This window comes from Erigeron canadensis, chromosome 2 (assembly GCF_010389155.1).
Source record: "Erigeron canadensis isolate Cc75 chromosome 2, C_canadensis_v1, whole genome shotgun sequence".
NCBI classification, from domain to species: domain Eukaryota; kingdom Viridiplantae; phylum Streptophyta; class Magnoliopsida; order Asterales; family Asteraceae; genus Erigeron; species Erigeron canadensis.
Window position 1 is genome coordinate 26049795 of NC_057762.1, and position 24722 is coordinate 26074516.

Consider the following 24722-nt stretch of genomic DNA (forward strand, 5'->3'; position numbering starts at 1 on the left):
ATTTGAATTTTGAATATTTTTCTGTTTGACCATAAAGTCAAACTATACTATTGCATCTGCTATATTAGGTCCAAGTATGATATGCAGTTTTGTACTCACTCCACAGCTGATCAACGGTCTTCCGAACCAAGTCAACAAAATAGTCAGAATATTAACCATATTGCATCTTCTATTTTTCTTATTAAGTTCAGCCATAAACCCGAATCTGAGACCTTCACAATAGTCAAGAAACCTAGCCGTTACATAATACCCAGCATCTCACTTGTCGCCTTTCCCTGGCTGAACCCAGTTGTCGTTAGATCAAGATTTTTGAGCTAACATATGCATGATTGAATGAACATCTTAGATGGAGCAAAAGCAGCAGCAGGAGGTTTCAACAGAGGGGCCTATTAAATAAAGGAGAAAAACCCAATTCATTTGCAATCCTTGAAACTATTCGCTTATTACAGTTGCGGGTTAGGACTTAGTGGTGTCTATTTCCTTGTGATTTTTGTTGTGCACTATATGTGTTTGATAATATGCCTAGCTGAAGAACTTTTTGACACTTTGTTTTGAAAGACTCTGCATGCATCTATGTGTTGGGGAATTTTGCAAATAACGAACATATAACAGGATAATAACAATCTTTGAAGGTACGTGAGTGCTTTCAGATTACAATCAAAGATTAAGAATTTTCTGTATGTATATATTTGAGAGAAACGAACCAGAAGAAGAAGAAGAAGAGGAAGGGAGAATAATCAGAATGATATCACGGGGTGTATGTATAATTTGTTTTTGGCCCATAAACTGCCTAAACGTCCTTCAAATTGTTTAAAGGTCAGCTCGACCCCAGCCAGGGGCTCTGCCCCTTGGACCCCGCTCCCAGGGGGGCTGCCCCCGAACCCCCATACCTTAGGGGCTTCGCCCTTAAGGTCATAATAAATTCAAATACGCACCTCCAATCCTATATGATATTTTATTATGACAATACCAATCAAACAAGTTAATCCAATTACTCTAAAATATCCACACATCATGTATCAATGTGTATAATCTTTTTGTTAACAAGTGAATGACAAATGACCTTGCTTCCCTGCAACTTGTCTTTAGTACTAGTTTAGTTTATTGTTGCATGATATCAACTACTTACTTTACATAATCTGTTGTAGATAATTATTTTTGTGACCATGTATAAATTTGTTACACATTTTGGTGTTAACATTGGGACCTTTTAACAAAGGATGTGTTGTATTTTATTCTCTTTTTTTTTTTTAACACTTTGCATAGCGTAGTTTGATGCTACAATGCTGTTAAGTATTCCGTTATAAGTCCTAGCAATGTTGTTGAATGATATAATTCATAAGCTTTCATTCATTAGGTTTTTGAATTTGTGTAATCTTAGCTTTAAACTTTATCTATGGCTGCTTTGGAACTTTTTTCACATATCTACAAGTATCTTTAGATAACAAGTAGCACGATAATGTGAATTCTTAGTTCATAACTAGAAAATTGACCTGTATATGGTTTGCCCATTGCTTTAAGTTTTTGATCTTTTGTTCTCATACCTGTTTAATCTGTTTTCAGTCTCTTTAAAAATGGCTTCATGCGAGGAGGGAAATACACCAGAATTTGTTGCGTTTATGAAGCTGGCGTTAGAACAGGTATTCATTTGCCCTTGAAGTTCATGGCTACTGTTAAGAGTCTTTAGTTAATACAAATTAGTTATGGGATGAAGAAAGTATATAGTTTTAGGCTCACAGTTATATTGCATAATGAGAAAGTACTTAAATAAGTGAATGACCAAAAAGCTTTTTATTTCAGGCACAAATTGCATTTGAGAGCCTTGAAGTGCCTGTCGGGTATGTTACTATCCAATCAAGTTTGAGGGTGTTCAAGAGACATATGTTACAAGTTATCTCTCAATTATTCTTTCCCTATACAGATGCAAATGAGTACACAATCATGTGACTAATATAACCAATGAAATCTTATCCTCCTGGAACAGTTGTGTTATTGTTATGGATGGGAAAGTGATATCAAGTGGAAGAAATCGGACTAATGAAACCAGAAATGTATCTTCTTTTCCATTTCCTTTTTCCTTTTGCATGTTTTTGACCTAGAGGTGGCATATCCGGCACATTTACTTATAAATAGGTTGATTTGGGCTATGTTTTATCATTAACAAGTCAAAAACTCAAACCTCAAATTTAGTTGTATAGGAAATGGAACAGATGAGAAGAATAATCCAAAGGAAACATATCAGATGGATTGAGCAGTCAGATGTCGCCCTAACTGTATGTTTAGTTCACAAAGCCCTCCCACATGATTTCATGCAAAAGTTATATTCATATTGTAACTATGTAGTTTTTATAATCTTAAATAATACACTGATATTATTTTAGATATATATATATATATAGTCTAAAGTTCATTTGAGAACCATTTTTATTGGAAGAACCATGATAACCTCTAAATTATAACTTGATGTTCATATGTGAATGGTCAATGGTGTATGTAAACAAATTTATCACATATGAACAAATCAAATTATAATTGAAATCAACTATGTTCATATGTGAATAGCTCTCACATGAACCTTACCCTATATATATATGTATGTATATTGACAAAAAGTGTTTTGGGTCAACATAGGCCGACCCACGCTAAAAATTACCTGCTTTTACCTGTTTACTGAGCCTGTCCGACTTGCCCATATTGCCGCCTCTAATCTTACGTATCTTTATGTTAACACTATGAAACTGGTCTCTAAAATTTGCAGGCATCAAGACATGCTGAAATGGAAGCAATCGATGTTCTACTTGAGGAGTGGAAGGAAAAGAAACTTACAAAGGCTGAAGTTGCTATTATGTTCTCAAGATGCTATCTTTATGTTACATGTGAACCATGTATAATGTGTGCTGCTGCCTTGTCATTTCTTGGTACTCTATCCAAATGCACGTATGTTACCAAAAATCTTATAATTTCATATGCAATATACCCATGATCATTGCATCTTCTTCATGACATATGACTTTAGGTATCAAAGAAGTCTACTATGGCTGTTCCAACGATAAATTTGGAGGGTGTGGATCAATATTATCCTTACATACAAATGCATATGGGATATCTAAGAGGTTAATATCCAACACCACTACCTTGCACCTTCTTTAGTTTTCTCAAAATTAATAACAAAAATTTATTTTAACTTTGTTCGTTTTTGGCTTGGTGTTTTTTTATTTTATTTTTATTTCTTACTACTAGCATCATCATGTTATATAAATATTTCTATCATGATAGTAGTGAAGATGTGAGCAAGAGTTACAAATGCACCGGCGGGGTAATGGCTGAAGAAGCTATTTCTCTCTTTAGAAACTTCTATGAGCTTGGAAACCCTAAGGGTATGTCTTTCTAATCAATATGGAACCCTGTAGTTAGTTAGAAGTACGAGTCCAGAGTCCAGACACAATTGAAGCAAGAAATAAGTAGAAAATGCACTAATAATGCCAGTTTGATGAGTGGGTAATCATGATATTAAAGTTTGGGCAGCCTACAAGGCTGATCAAACTACGAATTGAAATGCTTATTCTATTGCAAAAGTTGTTTTTAAAATCTATGGTTCTGTTTTTATCTCTGGTTCTGTTTGGCTCTGCGGATATACACATATACATAAAAATAAAAAATTAGTCTTATTATCTCAAATTTCACAAGTACTTCCATGTCAAACAAAGTAATATTTTGCAAAAAAATTGAAGCTCAGAAACAAACATCTGTTGTTAAATATGAAAATTAGTCTAAAGATCAATCTCATCATTTCAAATCGCATTAAGTACTTTTATCTTTCTATGTTTATCATTATCAAGTATTCTGTCCTCATTTTGTAATGGCAACAAGCTCCTGTTTAATAAAGTTCACCAGCAATATCGCATCATGATGAATCTGGTTAGCAGCGGCACTTGTTGCATGTTGTAAATTGTGAAAGTAAGTTGCCCATCAGTAAGTAGTCATAGTTTCTTTATTATTGATTTTTTGTTTTTTGTTACAGCTCCAAAACCTCATAGACAGCCGGTTCAACATAATGCTTAAAGATGTTTGGGATATCACAGGTTTACAAATATGCATGCTTTTTGCGTCTTCTCCTTCTGATTAGCATGGATAACCACATGCTTAGTTACAGTTTTAAATTTCAAAGGAAAGTATTTTAATATTGTATTGACAGTTTTACATGGTGTAACAATATATCTGTGTCGCGTTTCTAGGGCTATTATATGAATATTGAACTGTGCTTGTCGGTCTTGATAGCGCTTAATGGAGCATAACCTCGTCATTTGGAAAATTTACTGCAAAAAACAGAGAAAAACATCATTCTTGATTGTCTTAACTCTTCTAGTTTAAATCAGAACTCGACTAGTGCAAAGAGGGTAATTTTTTCATCAGTCTAAGTCTTCATTGCTTGTAGTCAACAATTCATCAAAACCACATTACATCAATAACCTATGCTACTCCTTGTCGCCACCACCGTCCCCGCCATCACTAATCCCGCCATTGCCGCCTCTACTGCCTGCCCCCCCCCCCCACCCGTCAATTGCCACCATGCGCCGCCATTATCGCCACCACGCATTACCGCCGCCGTTATTACGCCGCCGTATCACACGAGTACCATTCTAGTTTTAAAAGTAAAAAATAATAATAATAATAAACCCAACAAATTGGTTATGTTCGGTTCCGGTTTTGGTCAATCACTATAAGCCTATAAGTCATTGACATACAAAAGCCACATTATTTTGTCTTACCTTTTTCTTATCATTTTGATAGTTTTGTTTCGTATGCATTGCATCTTGTAGCGAAACTTGAAAACTTTTGTATCTAATACCAAATATTTCTTAATTCTTATTTGTTTGTTTATTTAAGGCATGTTATACAATTTTTTTTAATGACATGTTCGGATTCAACAACATTGCATATCGCCATATCGGAATAGAATACACTTGACACTCCTAATATTTTTTTCCCCTAATCCTCATATTTTAGGGGTCTCCTCAATTTTTTCTATATATATTTTTTAATTTTTTAACATATTAAACAAATATTTTTATCCTTAAAACTCTCCTAAATCTCTCTCTATATATATAGAACCTTAAAATCCCTAATCCCTCACCCCTCACGTAATTACATATTTTGGAGTTGTAAATCTTCACCATACCTTCATCTCCGTCCTATTACGTATCTCGGTTATTTTTCAATTTTAAACCTTCAACAACGGTTATAGTTCGTTGCTTGAGTGTTCTTAACATTCTGCATATGTGTTGGTAGCATTGGCAATTAATCATATAACACAATGAAAGTTGGAAGGCCATGATTTTTTTGTATAATAATGAGGAAACTTATCTATCATTGGTAATTGTAGTCGTTATTATGTAGTCAATGCAGAGTTTCAAGGTTAGCCTTTTCGTTATTTTAATTTTAACTTTAACATAGTTTTTGATGGTGTACCCACCGTCACCCAGAATAAAGCCTCACCCTAGGTAGGCTTAAAGGTCACCCAGAATATCACATAGCCTGAGGAAAAGAAGATAAACACGAAAAGATATGATCATATCACTTCCTTAAATAAAGGAGATCGTTACCAAAGATAAAAGACGCGTGAGAGACTTATTCTCCACGAAAAAGCAGCTATAAAAGGGGGAAAACCCTAATCATTATCATTATGCCTACTACGGGAAAAACCCTAAAACACATACACGATCCACGGGCAAAACCCTAAGAGATCTAAACTTAACTAAACCGGCGTACAAGGGAGGAAGACTCCTACCAACAGGGAATCGCCGTCCAACCCATCAAACACTTCCAAATCCTTTAACCCAATCCATTGTACAAACAATTGGCGCAATCCTCGGGACAATCGCTACTCATCACCACAACCTGCATCAAAAAAGGTTAAAATCCAGAAAATTTTGCACCAAAAAAGGTCAAAATCCGGAAAATTTTTCTCACAAAAATCACAAAAACGGTCAGATTCCCTGTTTCGATACTCAGATCTCGATAATGTATGCCAGCAAAGATCCTAATAAAGCAAGTATGAAACGAAAAGATCCAGAAGACTCGCAAATCCAGTCAAGAGATCTATGTTTTCCAGCTTTGGGAGACAAAAAAGCCAGCAAAGATCCGTTAATAATACAAGCACAAATATTCGATATCTCAGTATGAAGAGTATATATCGATAATGGAAGCGAATGCGATATTATTTATGAACATTGCTTCCTGCAATTACCAGAAGCAATAAAGGCAAAAGATGACAGCTCCAACAGCTAATATTACGAAACGGGTAATAAACCACCCGATAAAAACCGGATGAAGAGTCCGAGTATACCACTAAACACCGGATGAAGAATCCGGGTACAAAAAAAAAAACCAAACCAAAAACCGGATGAAGAATCCGAGTACAAAACCTAAAAATCGGATGAAGAATCCGAGAACATGACGTACCCACCCAGACGCAATCACGCAGGGTACGATCAAAGGGTACGTTTCACTCTCGATAAACAAGGAAAAGATTTGCATTTATCAAGAATCCTATATCTTAGGAAAGAAGATCAAATCAAATCTCTTATTCTTAGAAGTGATATACACGGCCCGAAAAACCCTACTTGGGGAATAAGTCACGAACCCCTCATAAATAGGGGGAAGGATGGCTAGCATTACATCTTCGGCTAAGACTAACAACATGATCTTGGCATATCATATTATTAGTCTGGGGGGCTTGATGGTGTACCCACCGTCACCCAGAATAAAGCCTCACCCTAGGTAGGCTTAAAGGTCACCCAGAATATCACATAGCCTGGGGAAAAGAAGATAAACACGAAAAGATACGATCATATCACTTCCTTAAATAAAAGAGATCGTTACCAAAGATAAAAGACGCGTGAGAGACTTATTCTCCACGAAAAAGCAGCTATAAAAGAGGGAAAACCCTAATCATTATCATTATGCCTACTACGGGAAAAAACCTAAAACACACGATCCACGGGCAAAACTCTAAGAGATCTAAACATAACTAAACCGGTGTACAAGGGAGGAAGACTCCTACCAACAGGGAATCGCCGTCCAACCCATTAAACACTTCAAATCCTTTAACCTAATCCATTGTACAAACAGTTTTACAAGCCAAAAAGGGGTCGGCCTGTGTTGCACTCATTGGCAAACCTTTCAGCACTACTTTGTTTATCGTGTTGTTTAGAAGCAAATTGGAAGTTGTGTGATTGTTGTTTCGAAGCTATTTTGAGGCTTTTTTCTTACGTTTAATTAAGTTAAATTGTTTAGTATAAAATTGTTGTTTGTGTTTGTTGTAAGTTTAGATATAAAAAGACGTAAATTTTTTATTTAACTAAAGTTGAAAAAAAGGGGTTATCTAGAATCAATATTTATATGAAGTTAATTTTCATATGTTTCTTTTTGGCTTTCGTGTTTATTAAGTTATGATATTGGTCATATTCATTGTTTCTCGAATAATACTGCTAATGTGTAACAAACACTTATCTATCCTTTTTCTTTAGAACTTTTGCCTTCAATATGCATCTTATGTTAAAAAACTATAGTAATCTAAATTTTCACAAGTTGGTCAACAAGGTTGTAGGCATTCGTACGTTAATAAGCATAAAATTAAGGTTAAAAGTTGAGAAGAATTACCAGCAAGGATTTTGCATGTACACCACTGTCATGTACAGTCACGTGGATTACTAACGTTCGAATAAAGATGAGCCTGATTAGACTTTAGGACTTTAAGTAATCTCACAACAACTAGATTTCGTTTATCGTTATAAACAACACTATTTCTTTTTGTTTACGAATAATCAATTTTATAGTTTGTCTGTGTGTTTTTACTTCTTTGGGTATATGATAACTAAATTGTAGTATCACATAGGAACTTTATAAGAAAACTTAACATATTTTTCTATGTTTTTTATACTATTTGCAGTGCACGACCATACATGGCTCGGTCAATGGTGAATGGGCAGAAAATTTTAAGAGTATTTGACCGATAGAGTGGCTATTGAGGTAAGACATTTCCAAGTTGATAGAAAAGTGAATGGAACTATTCAGATTAATCAGAAGACGATCATACGTTTGATATCGATTATTCTGATAATGAGTATGATTCCGATATGTATGATAGGTCTTTCCCGAAAGATTAGTTTATTACGCGTTACTTATTCAACTTTTTGCCTTATTTGGATCGCTTTATATTTTATTTTTAGGTATTTTAGTTTTATTCGATATCTATTTAATATACTTGAAATCCAATTTTTTAGCTTTGATTAATAAACTTTGAGACTATTCGTCCATTGGACGGGCCTGAGCACTAGTTCTTATATATACATCTCAAACTTGATTTATTTTCGAGAAAACTACTGGCTCAAGCCTGTAAAATATTTTGCTTACATGATCACATCTAGTCTTGAACCCTTGATCATTAAGTCTCAATTCCTTTCGTGTCGGGTCCGTGAGGCATTTTGCTCAAATAGTCACATATGTTCTTAGAACCCATAATCATAAAGTCTCACTCTTTGCATATTGGTCTTGGTCCATCTACTAATGGTTATTTATGGTTTTCAATCTTAAGCTCCGCAAATCCACTTTCGAACTTTTAAATTTTCAACATTAAACATTCATATAATACTCTTAAAAGAAATTTCAATAACTTATTTTCTCTCTCTCCTCAAATCTCAGCTACTTATTTTTCCATCTCTTCCATAAATCATTTTATTCCTCTAATTCATTTAAAAACTTTTATTTCAAAAATTATACATCGATAAATTATAAAAACTATATGGGTGTTCTTAAAATTTCATGTTCTTTCATTAGATATGTCATTCGATATACTTTTGACGAATTTTTAAATTCGAGGGCGGGGCCCAGACATCTAAGACATTTGACTATCACATGATATAACCTATCACCCCCACCATCTCACCGCCGCAATGCGCGAGTACCTTGTCTCGTTTCTTTTAAAACACAACTAATTCCCTGTTAATTATGTTTTCTGTTATTATTTATATGTTTCGTTAAAGTAAAATGTGACCAATCCACTTTGTGTGTTTGTAAAGAAAAGAGACCGATTGGTTTTTGAATTATAATAAAACTATGACGAGAAAATAAAATACACACAAAAGGAGAATATAGGGAATTAAGAGGAAACAAATAAAGAGCTACATGATATAGCATGTGAATATTTTAAATTTTAACATTTACTTCTCCAAAATGTTCTTCTATCAATTCTATATTTATCAAACACTCTTTCTCTCTCCTCAAATCTCAACTAATAATATTTTTTCTTTCTCCTCCATAAATCATTTATTCATCCAATTCATTCAAAAATTTTTATCTTACAAACCGTACATCAATAAATTATAAAATTTATATGAGTGTTCTTAAAATTTCGATCTCTTTCATTAGAGATGTCATTCGATATACTTTCGACGAATTTTTAAATCCGATGACGGAACCCGTACGGTTAAGGCATTTGGCTATTACACTTTATGACCTATCACCCCCACCATCTCACCGCCGCAACACGCGGGTATTTACTCTCGTTATATTATAAAGCTCCCTCTCTAAATTTTAAGTTTCAACATTTACTTTCCCAAAATGTTTCCCTATCTATTCAATATTTATCTAAAATAACTATATTACCCTTTATGTCTCCTCAAATCTCAATCAATCATTTTTTTTCTCCCTCATCCATAAATCATTTATAATTTATTCCTCCAATTCATTCAAAATCTTTTATCTCAAAAACTGTATATCGATAAATTATAAAAATTATATGGGTGTTCTTAAAATTTCATGCTCTTTCATTAGAGTTGTCATTCGATATACTTTTGACGACTTTTTAAATCCGAGGACGAAGACCGTAAAGTTAAGGCATTTGACTATCACACTCTATGACCTATGACAGTTTATGACCTATCACCCCATCATCTCACCGCCGCAATGCACGGATACTTGTTTTAAAATTTTGTAAAATTTCCGTGGTTAGTGCCTGAAAAAAAATACCAACAGTAGTCAAAATTTTAAGACCCATAGTTAAAATTTGTAAATCCATGACAAAATTTTAGAATTCATAATAAAATTTACATTTTTTAAGGAGTGCAAGTCAATGGGAGAACCAGGATCGAAGGTGATCCGTAGCGCAAATTTTTTTCGTCAGTCTCGAATCGCAGCAACGTAACGATAACCCTTAGATTGTTACAAATTTTAGCAATTTTTTTAAGGATTTTTGTCTATTTTTGTTGGGTTTTAAGAATTTTTTGCACTTTGAGAGTATTCTTTTTATACTTATTAGCACAAATACATCTTTATAAGTTATATTGATAGAAATATCTTTTAAAAGTTTAAAATTTGATACATTAACTGGTATCCTATATTTTGACCCGTAACACCAATAAAAAATACATCATTTTTAAAAAAAAATCAGCCCGGGCTACCCCTCGTATAAGTGTAGTTCCGCAAGTGAATGCAACGGCTCATCTTATCTACCTCTTGGATAGTAGCCATGACGAAGTGGAGTTGAATCATGTGACTAACTAACTAGGACTCTACGAAAGTGTACATCCAATAAACCATTGGTCGAGGCGATCAATAATAAAAAAAAAAAAAAAAAAACTGCGAACAAAACGACATTTATGATTTATGTGCTTTTAAAATTATGAAAACTATAAACTCACGATAATTCGACTTAACTTTTTACTTCAACTTCAATGAAGCAGAATGGTTAATAATCGATTAGTTTGGTAAAACTTACTTATAAATATACTTTGGAGTTAGAGTTGGTAGCTGATAACTTGTAATCGAAGCTTTTGGTAATATGTGTACTTAGTAAATTAAATGGAGTTTGTAGTTTATCTATACTATATTATAAAAAGAATAACCCTCTTTATTTTTGGTAATGTTGAAAATATGTAATATTTTCACTTAATATCCCTTAAAATGCTTTCACATACAAAATTCCTTAACATTAATGATTAACTATCAATCCTTTTATCACTTAAAATATGTCTATTAACCTTTTACATCAATTATATACATAACTCAATGCCGCTCCACCACCAAAAATCGCCCAACTATCACACCGTCGCCATCATGGTCGCCGTAGCATCACACGGGCACCGTACTAGTAAATATAAAATAATATAGAAAAGCAAACATGTTATTTGTCAAATAATTATGGGATATTTAAGTAATTTACTCTTTTATAAACTAATAAAAGCTACAAGGCAAAACTGCAATAAGTAGCTTATAATTAAAAATCATAAACTACTACGAGTAAAAATTTTGTTAGTCAAACAAATTATGGCTTGAAAAGGCGTGTTCGTCAAACAAATTATGGCTTGAAAATGCGTGTTCCATAGCAAAGCGACTAGTGAATTTACAAAAATTAACCTTAATTTCAATTTTATTTTATTTTTTCCTTTTAAAATGTTTAAGTTCAAACTCTTTAAGCTAGCTCCTCGAAAAGTTTTACAACACTTGTTCTTAGCAAAGTTTAGTGAAAATGTATATAATTTTTATAATTATGAGGAAAGAAGTAGAATATATATTATTTAATTATACAACTCCAAACGAATATGACAAATTGTAAATTGGATTTCTGTTAAGGGGTGGTGGGCTTGGTTACATCAGCCGTAGCACTGGCCGGCGCGTCCTAGTTCAAAGTATGTCAACGCTTCCCAATTTTCAACTCGTGATATTCAAACTAAAAGATTAAATAATACAAATGATTATCTAAAAATTGTTTACACACTTAATTTGGACTATATTTAGAAAACGATTGAACCATGTACTTGGAGATCAATTTAAGAAGACAATCATGTATCAATAGTGACATAAATGTCACACAATTCTTGTTCTATGTATATCTATTATTCATATCATCATATGGACGAGCTTTTTTCTATATCTTTTAAGCTATAATAGATATTCATGCTTCTTGCTTGTGATGAATATTCTTATAATTGTTGTACGACATTTCCGATACGGCGATACGAGTAGTAATTAAAAATGCAATACACTTTTTCATTTGCTCCTTTTTAACTGCGGAGTATTATATTTATTTATATTCTAGTTAACCAATCCTTTTAATCATTGTGTAACTAAAATATCAAAACATAAAGTATAATTTACTAAGCTAGCTAGACATAATATGTCATACTTTAGATTACGAGGATATAATTCGATAAAATTCTAGTTAACCAATCCTTTTAATAATTGAGTAACTAGTATTTGTATTCTCTATACATTGCACAACTAGCTTAACCACATAACTACCACGGCTGTCGCTCGCATCACCCGTACACATTACTAATACTACCAAAAGCATTTGAATCGTATATCACATGCCAATATATGGATACTTGTTAATTAATACTCGTATGTCAAAAACTAGTGAGAAAAACTTGGATCAAGAAACATTGAATGTAGCTAGCCTAAGAGATATTGTTGGACGTATAAGAGACAGACAAAAAGCTATATAAAAATACAAAAGAGTTGTAAACAAGTACGGTCTAACGTTACATCAAAACCTTAATCGCTTTTTAAATACCAAGATTCTCAATTATTAATTGAGTCAACCTCACTTGTTCCTTTAAATATTACTTCCAGCCGACTAATCAGAGAAAAGGCGGTTATTATCCGCCCCCTTGATTTTCTTTATAAGCATGTATCTTAACCCCACCGACCATTTTTAGGCCATTTGTAATAGACAGTTGTTTCTCTTTTAGTTTTCTAATCAAAGGCACCAAATGTAGCATCATATTAGTTAAAATAATATCAATAAATAAAGAGTTGATTATTGTAAAATAAATATTAACGTAAAATAAATATGATAAAATTATGATTATTGGATCATAATCAAACTGATGCATGAACATTTTCATGATGTATAATGATTTTAGCTTAAGTGGTGAAACTAATTATTGTATTTTTTTTATTCTAATAGTTGTTTTATTAGTACGGAAACCATATCGATAAATCGATTATATTTGTATATGTCCATTCTAAAAATACCACAAAACATCCATGTCGGGTATTGAGATCGATCTTTTTTTTTTCAAAAAGTAAAATCTTTATCAAATGAACTAGATAATGTTAAATTGAAAATCAACTAGATCAAAACCCTATAAATGATATTAATTGGTGTTTCAGATAATGTTGTAAAGCATACGCAGCTTAAACTCAAAATCAAATCAAACTCAAACTCAAGTTACGAATTCATGTTTGCTCTAGCTATTCAAAGAGCTTTATCATATGTCTATAAGAGATGGTGTCAAAAACAATTTGTTAGCTAGAAGTAGTCAGAAATAAACAAATAAGTTTAGTGTTTGCTAAACATACCATTAGAGCTACATTAATCCCTAAATGGCTAATTAAGTGATAAACTTCATCAAAATTCATAAAGCTTTACTTTGTAGATATCAATGCAATACACAGATATGCATTTGTCAATAACAAATAAAGTATAATTAACGACGATTTAATTAAATGTAATTTGTAATTCTCGATTCTTTATCAAGAGCATCTCCAATTATAAAAATAATAAAACTTAATTGCTTATTGACACAGTTTACGTCAATATTTTTATTATAAAAAAGTACATATAAATCATAAAATCTTTTTCTCAAAATAGTTATTGAAAAAGTTTCACCAAGAAACAACATTTTCTCAACCCTTTAATCTCAAAAGCTTCAATAAACTTCAACTATTTAACTCAAAAAAATCGTTTCCAAATAATCTCTTCTAATACAGATGGTCTTTTCACAATTTTTTGTTTTTTTTTTGTGTTAGTAATAAGTTTTTTTCTTTGATTTAGATCAAAAGTATTAGAAATGTTCAATACAACTCGGAACGATAATTTTTAACATAACATTGTTCTCTACAAGCTTTGTAAAGTTCTTTTTAATTTGGACTCACTGACATTGTTTCTTCATATATTACACTCCAACTTAAAAAAAAAATTAGTCTGTCTCAAGTTCTATGAGTACTTTGTTTATACTAAGATTTAAAACCAAAATTATAGATTTTAAATCTCTCAAATACGAGAATCAATTTATTTATTGTATTGTAAAATGTCACTAACTCATAACTAAAATAATAAGAGTATCAATGAATTAAGTATGCATAATGAAAGTTGTTGCTTTATAATCACAATTAATATATTAGTAATAATGCAAGTGTTTTACGAGTATATTTTAGTTAATTAACTACTCTATTTTAATGGAGCTATACAGATATCACAACTAAAAATCGTGTGGATGGCACCTGACAGCCAGTCAATATATTCATTCTCCTTCAACGAATCTCATCACATTCAACACTATCAACTCGATTTTAACCTTTTACAATACAAACAAAACCCCCCTTTCAACTAACAATAACAAATGCATGAACCCAACCGTCCATACACCCCCTTATATAAACCCCAAATCACTTCACCACACTCCATCCATCACACCACACTTCTACACACACATACACATTAAGTGATCGATCACACTTTTCAAATCGATCACAATGCCTTGTCAAATATCATCAAACTCTTCTACTAACATTATTTCCAAATCGACTATCTTCCCAGCCACTGACTCGACCCTTTCAGATCTAAAACTGTCTGTATCTGACCTCCCTATGCTTTCATGCCACTACATTCAAAAAGGCAATCTTTTCACTAAACCCCAAGTTCCCATTCCCGAACTTTTACCCCTTATCAAACGTGCCCTTTCTCATACCCTCACTCATTTCCCCCCACTAGCGGGTCGTCTAACAACTGACGTAGACGGCTACGTCTACATCTCTTGTAATGATGCTGGCGTTGAATTTGTCCACGCCAGCGCCACTCATTTGTTTATCAACGATGTCGTTGACACTATCCATGTCCCTGATTCTGTCAAAGGCTTTTTCACCTTTGACAGAACAGTCAGCTACGACGGTCATTTTAGACCGTTGTTAGCAGTACAAGTAACCGAGCTAAACGACGGCATTTTCATCGGTTTTTCCGTGAACCATGCTGTGGTTGACGGAACTTCCTTATGGAATTTCATCAACACCTTGGCCGAAGTCTGTCGTGGCACAAAATGCTTATCGAAAAAACCTTGTTTTTCTCGTGACTCGGTGCTGATTTCTTCAGCTTGTTTAAAGGTCCCAGAAGGCGGACCAAAGGTTACATTCGACGAACACGCACCTCTAACTGAACGCGTATTCCGGTTCAGTAAAGAATCAATCACAAAACTGAAAAACCGAATAAACAACAAGAAGAAAACGTGTTATAACAATACTGAGGTTGTTAATGAGGTCGAGTTAATAATAGGTGAGGATAAGGTGTCCACATTAATCGGCAACTGGCTAAAAAATGCGTCCGTTTTTGACCAAGAAAAGTCAAAAGACAGAGAAATTTCCTCATTTCAATCGCTATGCGCTCTGTTATGGCGAGCAGTGACCCGAGCAAGAAATTTCCCATCTAATAAAGAAACAACATTCAGAATGGCGGTCAATTGTCGCCACAGACTAACTCCAGAACTCGAGTCTTTCTATTTCGGTAACGCGATACAATCAATTCCAACATATGCAACAGCAGGGGACGTTCTGTCACATGATCTGCATTGGTGTGCAGAGCAATTGAACAAAAATGTTTTATCTCATGACGATAAAATGGTTCGTCGTTTTGTTAGGAATTGGGAAAATGATCCTAAGTGTTTTCCTTTAGGGAATTTTGATGGAGCAATGCTGACAATGGGAAGTTCGCCGAGGTTTCCGATGTTTGATAATGATTTCGGGTGGGGGAAGCCTGTCGCGGTGAGGAGCGGATGGGCGAATAAGTTTGATGGCAAGATATCGGCGTTTCCGGGAAGGGAAGGTGGTGGGAGTGTTGATTTGGAGGTGGTTTTGTCGCCGGAGACAATGGCTGGAATTGAATCCGACCCTGAGTTTATGGAATATGTTTCTAGTGATGTTTGTTGATGTATTATGTTTTATGTGTGTGTGTGTGTGAAGTACTTTTACTCTTTTAGTGTACTATTGTAATTTAATTAGTAGTAACTTCTAGTTATTAAAATCCAAAATTTCTAATCTAATTAATCTTAGCTTCATTTTCATTTGTTAATGTTCGTATAATTGTGTTTTTATATAGCTTTTGATGATGCTAATGGCATGTCCACTTATGACAACTATAAAATGAAAGGGAGAAGATTCCCTCAAGTTATTTCTTTAATTTAATTTAAATTGAGGAAATTTTAACCCTTGATTAAAGATTAAGGATCAATATTTAAAGATGGTCTTTGAATTTTGGCTTTTGATTTTTATTTAAAGGCTAAGATTGTCCTAACACTAGTCATGTTAGGATAACTTGAGAGTATCCCTCCCAAAATGGAAACATATATCAATATATGTAAATGACAAATTTGACTTTCACTGGAATTAATTTAATCCATAATGTCTTTCTTATATTTAAGCTTATCAAACACATAATCCATCTGATTATTTTATTTTTAAATTTTTAATAAACATAGTGGTTATAAGGTTGTTAGAATAGAGACGTACGTACACCTCTCTCGTATTAAAATCAGTGCTCTCCTTAGTCCTTATACACATTTTCGGCGGTACATGATAATAATTTTTAAAATGTACGTGTTTAGTTGGGAAAATATTTTTTATTTTACGAAAAAATATGAAAAATAAAAAAACACGATCTAATCATAATTTTATAAAAAATAAATTTTAAGAAAATAAAAAACATTGTTTTTCAATTTTCTATAAAAAATATAAAAACACTTCTTTTTATTGTTTTCCACCTTTTATTTTTTATTTATTAAATTTTAAAAACCTCAAAGTATATTAATTTTCCCCTACGGCCCCATCCCTGCCTCTGTCACCTCTCGCCCCCGCCCTCCTTAATTCAATCCATTGAACCGGCCCATAGTCATCTACAAATACAAGTAAGCTTCATTTGGACAAGTGTAAATAAATAAATTGTGGATATACCCATTGATAGGATTTGTAGTAAAATTCTAAAATCAAATGTTAGTTTTTTGTTATTAGCATGGCGAAATGACTAAATTTATAAGATTCAGATTTATTGTCACACATAGTTGAAAACTTTGCAAGTAAACATGTTGTCCCCCTACTAGGTTTTGTAGGACAAATGTTTTATTAGAAGACCATTTGGCTGCCACTTATATATCAACTTGGCTTCATGAGAATGGTCATATATGATGGGTGAGAGCAATGCCCATTACCGATTTGTTGGTTGGCTCATGGTGCAATGAACCTATTTAGTTTTAGTGGGTACCCCTTTGAGTCATGTTCATTGCGAAGCCTAATCAATCATCTTATCTTATCATCAAATATTCAAGTCCACTTCTCTTCATCAAACCAACAACAAACAAAAAACTACTCTCTCCGTCCAATAATTATATGTGTTACCATTCTTGTTTGTTTCATAATAAGTGTCCACTTCCATGTTTTAAACGATCAGAGTAATTCTGAAAATTAAATACGATGTCTTATTGGTTGATGACATTGACTTTTTTTAGATTGTATTCCAAAGTAAATATTTATAATGAGACGGATGGAGTATATGTATTGGGAAGTGATTCTTGTACTACATATATTAACTAATCTATCACATGTATACTTTAATAGTTTGTACGGTATGTTATAACAGTTGTACTGTGTGGTAGATTTATCAATATTTATGGTACAAAAATCATTTTCCATATGTATTATATCGACATCCCAGTTTCACAAGTTGGTCTAAAGTGAGAATAGACCCCAAAATCTACTAAATTGATTTCATACCGTTAATTGGTTAACAAGATTGGAGGTATTATAATTACACATATGTACGGACTTAATTGTCTAACAAAATTTACAATATTGACATGTCCAATGAAAAACCTTTCATGTGTAATAGCTATCAATTCATTCAATAAAGGCTATTTGATTCGATTCAAGAAGAGACAATAGCAAAGACAAAAAGGACATGAAAATAAAAAGGCAAATCTTGACAAAATATAGATAGCCACCAATTTTATATGGGGGCCAATGGTCCAGGGTCATATTGATGTTACACCATGTTTAATGATTTGAATCTACCCTTACACATAATATCTTCAAAGGAAACTGAATAATATCGAAAATAAAAATCGAACACAAAATGTATTGTATTTTACATCCAAAAGTCTAATTTCGTTGGTTAATGTTCAAACTCATACACTGTAGTTACAAAGATTTGACCCTCAAGAAGAGAAGCATTGTTTGTTCTCTGATTGTTAAAATAGTAGATGCGTAAGGCTTCATTTAGTACTTTCCAATTTTCCGTATATATACAGCGAAAAAGTATCTAAAAAGATTACAACCATCTTCGGAAAAGAAAATCTGCCTCGATACACAAAATCATGCCTTCAAGTCGCGAAACAAAAAGAACGCTGTTAGGTGACTAGACGAATAAGCATGTTTACAGGATCTATGCAGTTGAAGCTATGTTCTATTTCTTTGCTAAGCTGAGTTGAGTCCTTTTAATGCTTGACAATTATAGTGACATCAATTTGATCTTTACTATAAAAGAAGAGACAAATGTCAATTCACTAGGACTAAAAACCATGCAGCAGGCCCAAAACTTTTATGTAGGAATAAGAAATCTTACCTGAAGACTAGCAATGGCAAGGAGACTAATCCCGATATTCTTTCCCTAGCAATTGGAGGATTCTATTGATTCAAGACCTGTATGTAGACCTGGGCCTCCCCCGCTTGCACTTAAGGCCAGAAAGAATTATCTTACCTTTCTCTTCTGTCAGTCATTAACACGCTTATAAAACCTGGTGGAGATAGTTTTGGAAGGGAGGAACCTGTATCTGATAATGTTGTTTCAACTTTCTTATCTGGCACAATACGGCCTTCCTATTATATTGAAAATACACATACACGTCGACGACATATATATTTGTAAAGGTCTTTAATTTCTTGAATGAATGAGAACAAAAAGGTATCACATGATCACTCAAAAAAATAGGTGTTTTGGTTCAACTATATTTAAGATTAGTAATTTCTATTTGGAATTGTGTTAGAAGTTCTTTAATCACTAGGGACTTTGTCTACTACCGTGTTTTGAGTTTGTCTACTGTGCTCTTGAGAATAGCAACTAGAACTCAAATATTTGGGATCATGATTTCATCAGATTAGTGAATCTTGTTTCCTTTTAAAAATCATATATGCACGTAACTGCGTAAGTGTGTTGAAACATACATCCAACACGCACAGCTTTAACTATTCTTAGATCCAGAGGTACTTCTTCAGATTGAGCAGCAAGTCGTGGTCTCCTAAAGACAAGTTAACAGAAACAAAAGCGTGTATATAAGCTTCTCCATTGGAAATCCAGAGTCAACTGTAAGATACGGGTTTTGTAGAAGTCATGAATCACAGCACTACTGCCAGTGACACCAAATCCGGTCGAGAGCCAGAACAATTTTGTATGCTGAATTAATAACTAGCTTATTCTGAAATAGCGGAAAGGAGGTTAAACTAATCAGGAAACCATTATCTAAAAGCTAATCAAGAAGCTACTTCCATTAAAGTTGCAAACACATTGTCATGTTAATATATCACCATGTCAAAATACAGAATCAATCAGATTCAGAACAAGATGGACGATGGATGTGGATAGAAAGAATCCACAATTTTATATGAGATATTAGTCTATTACCATCCAGTGCCAATTTCTTTTGGGTTAACCTTCAGGTGAGATTGCAACACAGGTTATGTGAAAATTCAAAAGAATAAAATTAACAGTAAAGCAAGCCCTGCCTTCATTAACTACTATTGATATAACAAGCCTTTTACGTTTTACCCCAAACGCACATATAAAGACAAGTTAACGGAAACAAAATGACACTTTATGAAACGAATTATTTTAGATTTTTATCCATGTTGTAGTCTACAAGAGCACTCCGAGTGAGAGCCCAAAGCTCAATCACGTCGGATGCATATACATTGACACCATACATCACACTGTCATAACATACAATATATGTAACATTACCCGTAACAGATCACACATGTTATAAGATAATTAAAACAGAAAACAAAACACACTCACACTTCCATTGTGGTTTTCTCAATGCTGATCAACCACGTTGAGTTGCCATAAATGGAAACAATACACCAAGCTTTATTTCATTCAAAGTTCTGACCCAATAGGTTCCATGTATTTGCACATAGTATACAAGAAAACCACATGATATTTTAGATAAGTGACAATGTCTATATGATGAATTGACAAAGGGAGATTCAATTATGATAAATCAAGTTCTCTTGAACGGAATTGCTCTGATTATGATCTGGTGGTAGGCGGCTGCTAGTGCTGCGCCTGCCATTGGTCCAACCCAAAATATCCACTGCTTGGACAGAAAATCACATGACTTGATTTCAATCTTTATTTACAGATATGTTGATAGAATAAATTAACTCGTTTAAAGCTAGATAAAAATACTTGTTCTAGCGGTATTTGAGTTAAAACTGCAACCAGTAAGTTGTGTCAAAGGACAAACTAGGGTGGTGATATCTCATATTTGAAGGGAAAACTTTTTTTTTTTTTAATTACACAATAAAAAAAGTGGAACTTACATGTTCGTCCCATGCTTGCTCTTTGTTGTAGATTATTGCGGCTCCCAAACTCCTAGCCGGATTAATCCCTGTTCCAGTGATTGGAATGGTGGCTAAATGCACCAAATATACCACAAACCCAATTGGCAATGGTGCTAATATCTGCAAAATAACATTAACAACACACAAAAAAAATTTATATATTTTCAACAAATATGAAAAGGCTACATTGGGAGTGATTTGTATTATACATACAGGGACACGGGAGTCACGAGCACTGAGCTTAGCGTCTGTGGCAGAGAAAACGGTGTAAACAAGGACAAAAGTACCGATGATTTCAGCCCCTAGGCCATGGACCTTACTGTATCCCTTGGAAACCACGTTGGCACCACCCCCGTGTAGCTCAAAATCCCTTTCTCCTTGAAATCCCTTTACTATACCGGCACCACAAATCGCACCAAGGCATTGCATCACTATGTAAAACAAGGTTCTTGGAAGTGATAACTTTCTACCCAAAAACAACCCAAATGTCACTGCAGGATTGATATGACCGCCTGTCACCACTTCCATTGTTAGTTACATCAACCAATTGAAGATATAATGACAAGAAATCAGTAGCTGATCAAAGAAATTGTAAAGGACATGATTCCAACAGATTTACCAATGAACACAATATATATATATATATATATATACATACATGTTTTTACTTTTTTTGAAATTTTTTTATTAAACTGGGGAGATACATCGATGCCACCATTATTTTAGATGTAGATATAGCCATGCAAAAAAGGCTAGAAATTAAGGCAGCAAGAAGACCTGAGATCCCGGCGGTACAATAGACAAGTGCAAAGATCATGCCACCAAAGGCCCACGCAATTCCATGGGCACCAACAGAGGAGCATTTGGTTGGAGATTTGGAGACTTCAATGACTGTCAAAACGGTGATGTATAAGAACAAAAAGGTGGCCGTGAATTCAGCGATTCCTGCCCTGTAAAAAGACCAGCAATAAAGCTCCCCTACCTCAAAAAATGGGGCGGATGGATCTTGATAATCTTTATCATGTATTTGAGCCGATGTTCCAAGGGGACGCCTATCTCTGAACTTGTGAGTTCCCAAATGAACACCATCTTCCCTTCTTTCCATTTTTGTTTCTGTAACTATTATCTAGCTTTCTAAATCTAGTGGTATATGTAATGGAAGTAATTTATTTCTAAAAATAGACAGAAATGTGGGTGTGTTTCTTCTTAAACTCATAATGTATAAGGTTTGTTTTATTTCAAGTTTATCAATATATAGCAAACCTTTTTCATAATTTTCTGTGGAAGAACAACAAAACACTTAGTATAACCTTTTTCGACGATTTATAAGTAAAGTACTTGCTAGCCATTGTTGTGTTTAGTTTCCAATCATCTTAGCCTTATTTTATGCAAAAGGTGAAGCCTTATTAGGAACGAGAAATATCCTTATGATAAAAGATCCATTGACCATTTTGCAGTTCATTATTACGTGGCGTGTCTCAAGGTTAGATCGAAAATCAGCTCTGGGTGAACAATTACTTAATACAAGAGTTATAAAAGTCTCTGGTGTAGAAGAGTTGCTAACCTCTACTCTCTAATAGAACCTCCAGGATCCAGGATCAAACAGATCACAACGATGTTACCAACACTAGAGGTTTTATGTAGGATGATATGAACTGAACAGAAATGAAAACGCATAATGTAAAGATATAAAGCATTTAACTAAAGCAGCACAATCTTTTAAATCCATAACATTTAACCAACTTTTCTTAAAGAAAAGCAGAACAAAATGTGTCTCAACATAAACTAAACACAGTCTGATACAGGATACGTAAAACATAAAAAGGCAAGCTGTCAAAGATGGTCTATACATCGAACAAGTTGAATAAGCTGTCAAAGATGGTCTATTCATCGAACAAGTTGAACAATTCGTCATCAGATTCCTCAGGCTCATCCTTCTTCTCTTCAGCTGGAGCAGATACAGATTCAGACGGCGCAGCAGCAGCAGCAACAGGGGCAACCACAGTAAATTTGCTTGGATCCTGCAATACTTACAATAAAAACTCGATAAATAAACAAGACTGCAAAAATATGATCTAATATCATAAAAAAAAATTAACAAAACTACAAACATACCTTTAAGTACTCCTTAACCTTTTCAGCCAAGGGAAAAGAGTATCCAGTCTCAACAGAAAAGGCCAAAGCATCCTTAGATAGTGAGCGCCCAATGCAAGAGAAGTTGCCATGGAAAGACCGTAAGCAAACTTCTCAATCATGTCATCTTCAGTCAGGTCAAGAATCTCCGGGCTGAAGACTGAACCATTCTCATAAATATTTTGGACCTCAAGACCGTAAGAGAAAGGTCTGATCTTTGGCTAGAAGAGCACCTGCTGAAGAACCCACTGGGTTGCCCTTTTTGATAACTTCCACAGGGGCGACGATTTCGACTGAACCCTTGTTAATCCTAGTGGGAATGTTAAGAGCCTAAACAAGTATTAACGTACAATAACGTTAGAATTATCTTTAAGCACGTATAAAGTATGAATATATATAAAAACTAATTACCTGAAAGAAAGAAGTATGGGATGGATCTAGACCAGTGTTGCCTGGGGGAACAACGACATCAATCGGAGCAATCAAACCAACACGAGCAGGAGCTTCTTCCTGATTACATAATCGTATGATTGTCATCAGCCATCAATAACATAAACGAGTGTCTAAAGAAGCAATAAACTTTATAAAGGGGTAAACTCTAATTCAATCATATCAAATTATCCATATTATAACGCAATGCAGACTGACAATTTTCCAATCATATAGGTATTGACTGTTGACTAGAAGTTGGAAAATATTGCATAGATAATATTTTTCAATATGATAAAAAGGAGATATATACATCAATGTAAGCAAGGCTACTTATGAGCTGAAATCAAATGTAAAAAAGTATTGACACTTCACCTTGTACTTGGCAATTTCCTGTCGGACTTCCTGCAAGTCACTCTTGGTGAAGATCAAACCAACATTTCCCTACATTTGGGGAAAACAGAACAAACAAACAATGCATTACTCACAAAAACATTCCAATAAACCACATTCATTCCATAACCAATCCTATTTTGTATAACAATAGATCAAATAGTCTTTTAGAACAAACATTACCCCCCAAATTTTCAAAAATCATATGGAGTATCTTAACTGTCATAATACATACTGAAGTAATTACTAAATTTTAATAAATCAAAAGACCAAAAAATAATGATTGTATATAAGTCGTAAGTATCGTAGCGGGTCTTGACTTTTATGAGTTTATCCATACACATATTTAATGGCGTCTGAGTTCCTCGCAAGAGGTTTCAAGTTTGAACCTTACTAGACAAACAGCTCAAGGGCGGACTGGAAAATATCGGAAATGGTCAAGGAGATATCCGAGTCAAGACTTGCTTTCCCTAAACCTCAGCCGTTTATACCCGTTTTATAAATTAAACATTAGAACAAAAGGATTTTCAGAAATTTGATTAATCATCAGAACCATAAGAAATACGTAACAAACATTCAACCAACTTAAACGCAAGCCACCCCCAGTAAAAACATACAGTATATACTTATCTCATATATATGTACTAATCATAATTCCCAAATTCGCAGGATAACAATAACAAAATTAACCATAAACAAAAACAAAAGTAAACATTAATTTTGAATACATACATGATACATATATACAATAACAATGCAACAAAGACAAACTAACTACTTACAACAAGGAGAGGGACGAGATTCAAAAGAGCCTTGTTGCCGGTTTTCTCGGAATGCAGAGTAATAGATCTTTTCATCATGGTATTCTTTCCCATAAGAATGACCGTATCACCTCGTAAAGCGTGTCTAATATGCTGCAACTGGTTTGACCCAACATTATCAGCAGCAGCAATCAACACTTGTGTGTAATCATCCAGAAACTTACACAATTTGTGATCATATGCTACTTTCTTCTCAACTTTTGAAACCGGTTTTGATACTCTACCCATTTTGCTAAAAACACAAAAACACTAAATTTAATTTAGGGAATAAACCCACCCTGT

The 24722-nt window shown here is 33.8% G+C and overlaps 3 protein-coding genes and 1 pseudogene across 4 annotated transcripts; 2 read left to right on the forward strand and 2 right to left on the reverse strand.

Moving 5' to 3' along the window:
* The first annotated feature begins 111 nt into the window (after positions 1–111).
* On the forward strand, positions 112–4243 carry LOC122587750 (tRNA-specific adenosine deaminase TAD2-like). 2 transcript variants are annotated; one of them, XM_043759916.1, is made up of 8 exons: positions 112–455; positions 1564–1640; positions 1801–1838; positions 1985–2051; positions 2759–2918; positions 3017–3113; positions 3277–3377; positions 4022–4243. In XM_043759916.1, exons 2-8 carry the CDS (start codon positions 1575–1577, stop codon positions 4060–4062), a joined length of 570 nt encoding a protein of 189 aa, XP_043615851.1. In that variant the 5' UTR covers positions 112–455; positions 1564–1574; the 3' UTR covers positions 4063–4243. The 2 variants fall into 2 exon arrangements, with proteins under 2 accessions (XP_043615851.1, XP_043615852.1); XM_043759917.1 differs by having other exon boundaries at positions 3280–3377.
* Positions 4244–14462: 10219 nt separating this feature from the next.
* Positions 14463–16118, forward strand: LOC122588588 (protein ENHANCED PSEUDOMONAS SUSCEPTIBILITY 1-like). Its single transcript, XM_043760729.1, has one exon. It carries the CDS (start codon positions 14542–14544, stop codon positions 15982–15984), a length of 1443 nt encoding a protein of 480 aa, XP_043616664.1. The 5' UTR covers positions 14463–14541; the 3' UTR covers positions 15985–16118.
* Positions 16119–20529: 4411 nt separating this feature from the next.
* On the reverse strand, positions 20530–21774 carry LOC122587971 (probable aquaporin PIP1-5). The gene is made up of 4 exons (XM_043760121.1): positions 21442–21774; positions 20878–21176; positions 20644–20784; positions 20530–20535 (listed from the first exon to the last, which is right to left on the reverse strand). The coding sequence occupies exons 1-4, from the start codon at positions 21767–21769 to the stop codon at positions 20530–20532; spliced, it is 774 nt and encodes a 257-aa protein (XP_043616056.1). The 5' UTR covers positions 21770–21774.
* Positions 21775–22393: 619 nt separating this feature from the next.
* LOC122589201 lies at positions 22394–24711 on the reverse strand (annotated as a pseudogene).
* Between the last annotated feature and the right edge of the window lie 11 nt (positions 24712–24722).